Below are 11771 nucleotides of genomic sequence, written 5' to 3' on the forward strand. Positions count from 1 at the left end.
TATGAAATCTCACCATTTGTGACAATATGTATGGACCTGGAAGTATTATGCCAAGTGAAATAAGTCAGACAGAGAAAGACAAATACCATATGATCTCACTTATATGTGGAATCTAAAGAACAAAATAAATGAAACAAACAAGAAACAGACTCATAGATGCAGGGAACAAGCTGATGGTTGGTTGCCAGTTGAGAGGGAGGTTAAGGACAAGGTGAAAAAGATGAAGGGATTAAGAGGTACAAATTGGTCATTTTGAAATAGTCACAGAGATGTAAAGTACAACATATGGAATATAGTCAATAATATGGTAATATACGTATAGTGCCATGTGGGTACTAGACTTGTCAGGGGGATGCCTTTGTAAATTATATGAATGTCTAACCATTACACTGTACACCTGAAACTAACATAAAATAATACAGAATGTTGTCTACGGCCATGCCACCCCGAACAAGCCCGATCCTGTATGATCTCGGAAGCTAAGCAGGGTCGGGCCTGGTTAGTACTTAGATGGGAGACCATCTAGGAAGACCAGGTGCTGTAGGCATAACAAATAAAAAATAAGAGACTGTAAGCTGACAAGGTCCTTGCAATCTGTGGGCCAACCAAGGGTTGCCTCACCTAAAATAATCATAATCATAATCATAATCATAATAATAATAATATAGAATGTTGACTGTAATTGAAAAATTAAAAATAGAGGTGCGGTGAGGTGGAGTGGAATAAGAGGTTGAAACTTCCACATATAAAACAAGTAAGTCGTGGGAATGTAATTTACAGCATAAGGAATATAGTCAATAATATTGTGATAGCATTTTACAGTGTCAGATGGTTGCTAGCCTTATCATGGTAATCACTTCTTTAAGTATATAAATGTTGGAAAACTATTGTGTATACCTGAAACTAATATAATATTGTATGTTAGCCATAGTATTTTAATAAAAATCTTAAAAAGAAACAAACATTATCAAAAAGCAATAAAGAGAACTGAATGGTAATGTGTGAATAAGTCACCCAGTTCTAGAAATAACCCACCCCTCCCACCTCCCAGGAAAAATTAGTCACTTTGAAAATGCTATATGCCTCTGTACTGCACTTCTCATACTTTACTGTGGTAATTCATTTGTGGTACTTGTCTTTCCAAATATGCATCTGCTTTCCAAAAGAATCACTTTTGTTATTTATCTTTTAATTTTTAGCAGTTAGGCCAATAAGAGGTACATAATTTGGTACAGATTTTCCACCCGTTGAATGGATGGATGGACAGAGGACTTTCCATGTGGGTCCTGGTCCCTGTAGAATCATAGGACCACAGGACCAAAGGCTCCCAAGAGGTCATCTGCTCAGCTCCTGTCCCTGATACCTGGACACAATGACTGTCTCTCAGGGTATACATCTTAGGGACACTATGCCTTTGTTATATACTGTATGTTGCAAATATTTTCTACTGGTAGAAAAAAATTATGGAATCAAATCTGTCAATTTCTACTTTATGGCTTCTGGACCTTCTGTCTCAAGTCCTTTCTCAGTCAAGGATTTTAAATATGTTCTTCAATGTTAATACTAATACTTTTAAACCTTTATCTTTTAAATTTATAGTTGTTGTTGTTGTTGTTGTTATTGTGTTGTTTTTTTGTTTTGTTTTTGTTTTTAGTTTAGTCCTTAATCTACCTGTAATTTATTCAGGGCATCAAGTAAAGATGTATTTTTTCCCAAAAGGTAGTCAATTGTCCCAATACCCATTTAATCCATCCTTTTCCTGATTTGAGGTATCACATTAATTATGCAATGAACTCCCACATATTCTTACAGTTTTATTATTAAACACTATTCTCTCCTTGTGATTTATTTGTCTATTTCTGAGCCAGAGCCATGCTCTTTTAATTACTATATGTCTAATTCTCTCTATCACATGTAGTAATGCTGAATTGTTCTTGACTTCATGGCATACATCCCACTTAATTACGTCCCTTAAAAGATGAGTGGATAATTAAATTGTAGCATATATACACAACGAAATACTATTTGGCAGTAAGAAGGAATGAACTGATACATGTAACGACATGGATGAATCTCAAAAACATGCTAAGTAAGAAGTTAAATAAAAAAAACATATCTTATGATTCCATCTATATAAAACTGTAGAACAGACAAAGGTAATCTATAATGACAAAAAAAAAAAATCAGTGGTTTCCTGGAGTGAAAGAAGTGTTGTATATTTTGATTGGGATGATTGTTTCATGGGTATATACATTTGTTACAATTCCTTGAACTTTATGCTTAAAATGGGTGATCATATGTAAACTATGCTTCAGTTAGTTTTATTAATAAGAAAAAAATCTATGCTATTTTATTGCCACAGTCTTGCAGCCAAAAGTTATGCTGTTTACTCCTTAAAACACTTCCATTTGGCTTCCAATGTCACCACTTCATATGCATCCTCTTGCTAAGGTCCCCAGTTACTTCCATCTTGCTAATTGAAAAGGACAGTTTAGTCCTACTTCATTCTAGTAAACTAGAATTTGATGCCACTTATCTACTTCTCCTTGAAGCACTTCCTTGCCTGGGTCCACTGACAGCTCCCTCTCCTCATTCTTTCCTCTCTTGCTTGTATGCTCCTTCTCTTTGGCCTTCTTTGTCAGTGCTCATTCATTGACTGTCCCTGACTGTCAGATACCTCTGGGTTCTCCTCTAAACCCTTTCCTCTTCATTCTCTTCACACCAGGCAATATCATTCACTCTCGTGGCATACATAACCAAATTTATAACTCCTCCCAGGCCTCTCTTCTGAGCTCTACATCCATGCATTCAACTGCCTACATGATGTTTCCTTCTGGAAGACCCCATGTTCATGATTAAACTCCTAACTTTCTCACCAGAAATGCTCTTTTTCTGTCTCATCATAGTAGCAGCATGTCCATTAACTCATTGCTAGAAAGCTGGAAGAAAACCATGATAATTCATTTTCTTTCAACTTCCACAATTTACCTACTGCTAAGTGCTGCTTCCAAATAGCTCTTGATATCCACCTTCACTGGCCCCTGGTTGAAATCATTCTCGTCTCTCACTACTGGAATCCTCAAATTCCCACTCCTGGTTATCCTCCAATCTTTCTTCACCTGGCAGGCAGAGTAAACACTTTTTATGCCAGTTAGTTCATGTCACTGTCTGCTTTAAAACACCTCAATAGGCATGAGGTCATGGCTTTTTTTACTTAGTTTTTTAACCATTTTATTGTCACTGCCTAAAACAGTGTATGGGGCATAGTAGAATGAATGGAATAATTGCACTTAAGATAAAAATCCCCAAGTCCACTTTGCCTTCAGTGCTCCGCATGACCCTGTCTTTCTACACCCTAGCCACATCTCCCTTGCTTTATTTATTAATCTCCAATCACACCAGGGTTTCTTAACCCTGTGCCTTCACATGTACTCTTCTCTTTTCAGAGAAATACCTACATGCTCCTGGTTCAGCTGTGCCTTGAGGATTCACAACTCTGTTTAATCAGTACATCCAGGGGGAATAGATATCAGAAAATATACACTGATAACTAGATAAGTAAAGACGAGTTAATCACCCAGAATGCCAGTTTACTAAGTACTGTAGAAAATGAAACTTCTCAGAATGTTGGTGCTCAATATTTAAAACAACCTCTTGCTTCGCAACAGTGGAGAAGATACCAGCAAAGGCGCAGGGTTAGGGTGCCAGCTACCAAATTGGTACCATTGCTAACCAACAGATCAGTTAACCAAATTAATAGTCGGAGAGCTGTCTTATGAACTAGACATAAACTACTGTAGAGCAGGGATCTTGTTTGGTTCATTGTTCTATCTTTAGGGCCTAGTTCAGAGCTTAACACCTAATACATGGTGAAAGAATATTAATGAAATGAGTGAATGAATTTAAAACCAGAACAGAGAGAATTTATTTGAACAATTTTAAGAGATATTCCATGCTATTGTCATGATACAATGAAAGTATCTGTGAACCTTGAATATGGAGAAACTTACCTATTCTAGATTAACAGTATTTTTGGAGTTAACATACTTTAAAAAAAACCCATAATGATTGAAAAACACTAATTTTTGAAAATTAGTTCAGCATGCAACAGCAGCAAGTAATGCAGGACATAATGAGTTTAAAAAGCATGTAAGTCCTTACCTTTTAATATATCATATGAAAACAATTTAAAAATTTAAATATCTACTGTTTTTCCATAATAGAAAACATCTGGGTTTACCTGAAAATGGAAAGCGGGGAATCTGACCTGATTTGCTAAATATATCAGCTAATGTATCAGATTTTGCATAGAAAACTAAAATTTGCAATGAATATTCATTCTTTGAAAACTGACCTTTAAAAATATTGTGCAATAAAAACATTTAAATTTTTAATTTACCAGGAAGCTTTTATTTGTCTGCTGAAGCAAAGTGTCTTGTTACCAGAATTTGTCATAACAGATTTAGAAAATGAGGGAAGGTCTGGTACAAGAACTCTTTGAAAACCTGTTCAATAACATTCTCTTGTTCTTGCTATGCATTGCTTTTTTTAAGTTGTTTCTCCTGTGTACTAGAAAACCACCGTTGTTCCATGACACATATGAGGTTTTACACTACAAGTTATCCCTTTGGCAGAGTAATTTTGGACTGATTGATTTACTCCACACTGCTCTATCCATACCCTGTTGGTGGGGCTCTTAGCACAGCAGCTACTTTTATTTTTTTCAGATCAGAAAGTGTCTGCTGTAGTAATTCTGTATATGTATTTAGAACCCTGAATTTAGATGAAGAAATGCTTTTATACTTTATAATCTGTACATGTTTATGAGCCATCAGTCTCTCCAAGGTTGAAATATAACAGATCCTTCTTTAGTCCTGAACTGTTTTTCTAAAATGAAAAATTTGTCCTCTAGTATATTTCTTAACCCCAGCAAAATGTATAATTTTTTGTAAAGGTCTCAGCTCTTGGCAGTGACACTGGCAGGGAACAGGGTGCTGAACTTGTGCCATGGGAAAATGATGACTCAGCAGGTTCTACTGAATGCCATTTACCTCCTGTTCCCAAGAAATTCCTGGTTATATTCTGTCTTTTCAAGAGCAAGTTTGAGACTGTAAGATTAATGAAGACTGCATTTTAATTGGCTGGGATTCACAGCTAACGATGAAAGCACAACATTAATATCAAAAGACAAGAATTTCTTAGAATAGCTTAGAAGGCATTTCTCAACCCTTTGGATGAGAGTTGATGATGAAACTCAGGTACTTTAGCTCATGATGAATCAGGATGATTTTTGCAGAGCTTTGAGGCACAAGTCCCCATTCTTCTCTGAGAACCTAGGCAGGTTACTGACTCTCATCTATAGAATGTAGACAGTAATACTTACTTCATGAGGTTGGTGTTAATATAAATCTCATGTATGGAGCACCAGGGCTGGCCCAGTGGCATCCTTCTGGGTTTCAGTGAGTCTATCCTTGTCCTAAGCTGGAAGAACAGCTATGGTCAGATGAGAATTCTACATTATAATGTTCTGATTCATTTCTGAGTAAGGAAGAATTTGGGATGGCAAAAATAGGGCAGTAATTAGTTTAAAGAAACATACCAATGCAGAAACCACATGACATATTTGACTTTATTTTGATTATTTTAAATGCACTCTTGATTTTGTTAATACCTAACCAGATTCCCTTTCTTTCCCTCCTCAAGATGGGCTGCCACTTTTCTTTGGGTAATCTAAAGCAGTGTTTCTGGTATATAAAAACTAAAGATATTTGGAAGCCCGTTCTCCCAATCTGTGACTTCACAAAGTCTGCTGCCTGCAACATTCTTTTTTAATTGTAGCCTGAAAGATAACAAAATGAGAAAGACTCTAGAATTGGAGTCTTACTTTTGCGGACGTTCTCTCAGGCCACTACTTTGGTTTTTTACTTAAGAGGTCTGAGTTACCTAGTTCACCATTACGAGAATTAGATATTCTCCACAAAAATATAAATTGAATTTTAGTTTCTGTTCTGGAATTTATTAGTTGTTTTGATCTTCAACAATTTACTTATAATCCACGGTCCTATTTCCTCGCATATAAAAAGAATTTAAGCAGAGTCACTTTGAGCCCTATGATTCAGTTTCTACTTGATTAGCACAATTTACTCTAATCATTAAGTCAATTTTAGGATAAGAAGCCAAAAGAGAAGAGCTACAGAATGCAGTGACTATTGCTTTTCTTGTCTTTTCTATAGCTAAAGAGACCCCGGAATATGGTAGGTGCTAGTAAGTATTTTAAGGAAAAAAAGGAGGAAATCTTGCCAACAGAGGTTTTGCTAAAATTTTCTTTGTTCTGCGAAGCAACCAACAACAACAAGGAAGGCAAGAATGAAAAACCAAAAAACCATTTTATAGTCCCGTCTTTTCTGAGATTGGGGAGAAACAAGAAGAGGACTGAGATCAGTCTGGCTGGTGGAATCTTAGGAAACTATTAGCTAGCCCACTAGCTTTGTGGAAGCAAGAAAATGCAGCATTTCAAGCCCCATTCCAATGAGCACATTTGACAAAGGTTTGTATTCATCAAAGAGCTCCCTCCTCCCCCCACCCTGCCCCACATCTCCCACCACAGCATTGCATAAAGCTGTTGTATTGCCATAACAACTTGTATCTCATGGAACTCAAGAACCTTTATCAGAAAACACACAAGGAGCAGGGTAACAGTGAGATCTTTTGTACTCCCTCTTTGCTTAACAGACTATTCTACCACATTTTTCCTTTCTGTAGTTTATAAGACACCTACTTCTCAACAATTTTTGATCCCACATAAACTACATATCAGGTAGGATAAAAGAGAACAAAAAAGGGAGGGCAGGTTATCACCAGGTGGCTCTTTAATAGTTTGAAAACTGGGGCTGTAATAGAATATCAATCCTATAGAACAAAGAGTCAGACACATTGGCCAAGGCAAATTTGTCTTCATAACCTGGGCTCTCAGTTGGAGTGCTCCCCTATATTTCAATTGAATATCTGTTGTTAAGCCTCCCTTCAACAATCAGTGTCTCTCTGTTATGATTTCCAAAAGTCTATCTATGAAATAAACTACAGTATAATAATGTTTCCCATGGCTATCAGGAGAGTATAGCAATTTCATAGCTTATTACGTTGTCAAGAATCTACATGTGTGATTCATGCATTCAAAAGCAATCACTGAAGTAGTTCAGCATTAAAAAGGAAAATGAACACCCATACCCAAGTTAATGGGTATAAACAGCCAACAGAGTTGACCTTACAAAGGAAATTAAAGATTTGTTTTTGGATGATAGTTTTATTGATAAAGATATACAAAAACTGTCACCATTGAAAGTGCAGGTAATAAATCTCTGAGCATGGCCTTGTATTTCCACAGTCTCTAAGGAGAAGAAAGTCTGCCTAGGAACAGGATGTTAGTCGAGGGATTGTGTCGAATAAAGAAAATGAACGGATGGTCGACCGTGAAATTTTCCTCTGGCATCAGCATGCAGAAGGCGGCGATGCCTGCTGTGGCGCCTGCTGCCTCTGTACCCTCCTCATTCACTTCCACAAAAGACCTGTGGACAATTTTTGATATAAAAATATCTCTGGCTCCAGACATGCCAGACAGATCAGCCTTGCTAGTAAAGAGATCCTCTACACCCAGGTGGGCTAGGTGAGAGTTAAGGTTGTAGCTCTCCTCCAGCTTGAACCTGGGCAAGTGGACATTGACTTCAATGAGAGCCAGACTCTCAGGTTTGGTCCACTCACGCAGTTTTTCCGAAGTCAATTGTTCCTCGATCTGGAATGAGAATGGGCAAAGAGAAGAGGTGAGAACAATTTCATAGAAGCACGAACTCATATCAGTTGCTAATTAGTTTCCTTCATGTTTTATGCCAAAACAGATTCCATTTGAAGGATTTCATTTCTTTCCAGCAATTGATAATAGAACAGAGCTGTGTTCCAAGCCATCAAGGGCCCAAGCAACAGGGACCTTGGACATCAGATCCATCAACCATCCATGCATCCACCCACCCATTCATCCAGGACTTACTAAGCCCCTAGCCATTGAATTACTACGCTAGGCCATGATAGTTATTATTCTAACTGGTTGAGTGGTGCAAAGAAAATTTTAAAAGGTTTCTTTTATTTATTCGATTCTATTTATTCTGAACCCCACTGATCATTGTGGTTATCTGTGAGCCTCACAGAGCTGAAGTAATCTCTCATAGATTTAGCTCCTAGGTAAAAATAGAAAGGGCCTAGACCCTCATCTAAAATGGGGTCAATAATAGTACCTACCTTACAGCACTATTGTGAGCATTAAATGAGTTCATATACATAAAGTGCTTGGCACATAGCAAGTGCTACATAAATGTCAGCTATCATCATCATGATCATCATCATCATCATTATTATTACTATTGGACTAGAACAGAACCATCATTCCACTTATTCTATTGATGAATATTATTTTTTTCATGAGGCTAGAGAATTTCTTTTATAATCAGAGAAGAGATGAATATGGAAATACAACTGAAATAAAGAACATGTTGATTTTAATATTAGACCCCATCCTGAGAGCAAGTTTGGGTATGGAGAGGGTAGAGAAAAAAACACACAGCAGACTAGAGACACCAAAGAAAAGCCATAATCTTCACAGTTTTGCCTAGTTCTAGCCTAGCAAAAGATGCCATAGCTTTTAAATTATATATAATAGAAACATCATACAAAGTTCATATTAGAAAATAGGCTTAGCTCTCAGTTAACGCATCACATGAGTCTTTTCTATCATGTAGCTATTGAAAATTTAATTCACAATCTATATAAACTATAGTGAAAATGAGCAGCATAATAATAGGATTTCATAGTACAAGATGAAACTATACACTATAATATTTTGAAGGTTTTAATTTTAAAACATTTGTTTCAGTAAAACAATCCTCATTTTACTGCACTTTCTTCTAATGTTCATTTAAGAGAGTTTCCATGAGCAGCCACTGACCAGCTGTTACGTTTAGAATAGATCTTTAGATGTTCCCCACCACAACTGCTCACTGACAGTAGATGAAAATTTAAACTTAGGGCTTCAGAGCAGTAAATGTTGGTGGGCTAACTTACAAAGGAATGACAAAGAATTGGAAAGGAGAGTTGAGTAACATCAGTAAACACAAAACAAGTACCAACCAAGAATCGATATATCAAAAGGAAACATGGTGCATTAAGTGTGGGAGCTGTTACCTTCTTCAGACCTGTGGACTCATCCTCAATGTCATCGGGCAGCAGGATAACCATGCTGAGCTCTTTGCCTTGGTAAGGCAGTTCCAGCACACGACACTTAAGGTCTGTGATGTAGCCATATGGAAATTTATTCTTCTGATACATCATTTTCACTGTTTTTGTGTCTTTCTGAACAGTTGAAACAAACAGGTCATTCACATTATTATCTGCATTCTTTTAATGAATAATTTTATACAGTTATATCACCTTACTTTATTCAGTCTGAATGTTGCATTGGTTGTGGCCTTTTTCATGAATTTCTCCTGCCAGTTTCCTTTGAAATAGATGGCATTCACCAGCACAAGTTTAGTCATGTTATCAACCACACCCGCAGCCAACAGTTCTGGAATTTTTCCTAAAAAGATAAAATAAGTTTTTTAAAAAAAAATTCACATATCAGAATTCCAAGTTTGAACTGACATTTGATTAGCACTGGAATGCAATTCAAATGCATACTTTTTATTTAATTTCCTTTAATGTATTTAGGAAAGGCCTACCAGTATGTTTTGACTTTAAATAAACCAACTAAGGGGCATAAGGGCTAAAAAACAGGAAAATTCTCCTTTTTTGTAGTGTATGATAAACAATGAACCTTATTTTGTGAATGGCCATTCTCTTTCAGACATAAAAAATATTCCTTAATGAAAATGTTTTTAGTCACTAGTGAATAAATCACTTCATCAAATCCTCCAAGTGAAAGCTACTGTCACAAGAAAGATTTTCCCAAATATCCAAAAGGTAGGACAGTTACTCCACTGAAATACAATCCCCTCCCTGTGACCACAGAATGGCCATGAATAACTTCTTGTATGGAAGACAGGTGTTCAGTGAGTGCCGTGACTCATTCTGTGACTAGGTTAGACAGAGTTGTAGTGGAGAAACAACTGAGAGAGAGTCAGTCCTACCTACCATCCCTGATTGCTTTGAGAAGATGTTGGTAAAAATATTTATGACACAGCACTTTATGAATATTGAGTCACAACTATCAGGATATTCCTTTCTATATGTATATTAAATAATTTGGGCTAGGCTGGATTCTCCTCAAAACTTTATTCCTTATATTCTACATTCAGTGTTAATTTTAATTTTAAAATGTAGTTTTGGGAACTTATGAGGAAAAAAAATTTAGCCACTTCATTTAATTACGTTTAAATTTCCACTTTGAGGAATTTCTACATTTGAAAGTTGTCCGGCACTGAGCAGAGGCAGGGTTTACTTCCAGGGTTAGGATGAGGGCAGAGAAAAAATGAGAGAATCACTTGCATGTTAAAAAGGTGGAAGGAGGGAAAGAACAACCTGTGCATGACTACATTCTGCCACTCTCTTACCTTCTGTCTGCTCTTTGACCCACTTATTTATCACCTTCCTTGCATCTTCAGAGGCATGCTGAAAATCTACACTGGCCAGTTCAGCACCATACATTTTCTGAGTTGAAGCTAAGAACTCCTTTAAAAAAAAAAAGAAGAAGAAAGAAAGAAAAATAAAAGAAAAGAAAGAAAGACAATGTCATGAATAACTCCTACTACATACAGAAATGGTTTTCTAAAATCCTTAAAAATGAAAGCAATTGTCCTAAAAGGCATAAATTTCATTGTAACAAAAAAAATCCTAACCCTTATACTTTTTACTTTATGATAAAGAACATATAACATTAAATTTACCACCTTAACCATTTTTAAGTGTATGGTTCAATAGTTTTGGTGTTGTATAAAATTTACCAATTCTTTTCTAACCTTTGCCTAACATTTTCGTCAGCAAATACTGACTGTTCTTGGAAGTAAATTATGGAATTCACCTTGCTTTAGTAAAACAGCCAGGGTCAATCTTTTCACTGTGAAGACTATAAAATGAAACCACATTAATTAATGGGAATACTGTCATATATTTTCATTCTGTATAGTTCTCAATGTTTACAAAAATTAAGACTGACTTTTATGAGTCAATTGTGCTGGAAAAAAGTCTGCATTGTCTAGTGAGCTTTAGAACGTGAGTGCAAAGTACTTACAGGGAGGAAATCATAGGTTTTCTCTCCATATAACCTATTAGCAAGTTTCAGAATATAGGGAGCTCCATGCTTGTTGATATCAGCATTCAGACTCTGAAATCTTGAATGAATCTCCTCAACTGTATCAAAATAAAAAATCTAAAACAAAGAAAATATTATTTCTATAATAATTTGTTTTGAAATTATAAACTGATTCCTTGGCATTTGCTTCCATTAAATTAAATTAACATGTTTTTATTGCTCATTGATGATTCCCAGCCCAATACTTTATCAATTTTTCATTGGATAATAGAGAATCTAAAATTTATAGCTTTGTGAGATATAATGATTACAGAAACTGTTTTAATATCACTTTTGTTACAGTTCCACAAATACGAGTGGTTCATAAGCTAAATATTCATGTCTGCTTTTTTCCAAAGAAAATCATAAATGGTATATTCATATGTATATTCTGTAGCAAATAAAATTTTACTGAAAGTTCTCAGAAATAAATAGTAAA

At 35.9% G+C, this 11771-nt stretch overlaps 1 protein-coding gene and 1 pseudogene across 3 annotated transcripts in view; one reads left to right on the plus strand and one right to left on the minus strand.

Annotated features, from left to right (window-relative positions):
- Nucleotides 1-428: 428 nt before the first annotated feature.
- On the plus strand, nt 429-547 carry LOC111732963 (annotated as a pseudogene).
- Nucleotides 548-6851: 6304 nt separating this feature from the next.
- Nucleotides 6852-11771, minus strand: part of SERPINB1 (serpin family B member 1) — a 10795-nt gene continuing 5875 nt past the window's right edge. For all 3 annotated transcript variants that reach the window (XM_023524918.1, XM_011383248.2, XM_011383247.2), the window contains 5 exons: nt 11273-11410; nt 10596-10713; nt 9480-9622; nt 9229-9396; nt 6852-7789 (listed from right to left, as the gene is read on the minus strand). In XM_023524918.1, coding sequence (XP_023380686.1) covers nt 7388-7789; nt 9229-9396; nt 9480-9622; nt 10596-10713; nt 11273-11410 — 969 coding nt within the window. In that variant the 3' untranslated portion in view covers nt 6852-7387. The remainder of the gene's footprint in view (nt 7790-9228; nt 9397-9479; nt 9623-10595; nt 10714-11272; nt 11411-11771) is intronic.

This window comes from Pteropus vampyrus, unplaced genomic scaffold (genome assembly GCF_000151845.1).
Source record: "Pteropus vampyrus isolate Shadow unplaced genomic scaffold, Pvam_2.0 Scaffold509, whole genome shotgun sequence".
NCBI classification, from domain to species: Eukaryota; Metazoa; Chordata; class Mammalia; order Chiroptera; family Pteropodidae; genus Pteropus; species Pteropus vampyrus.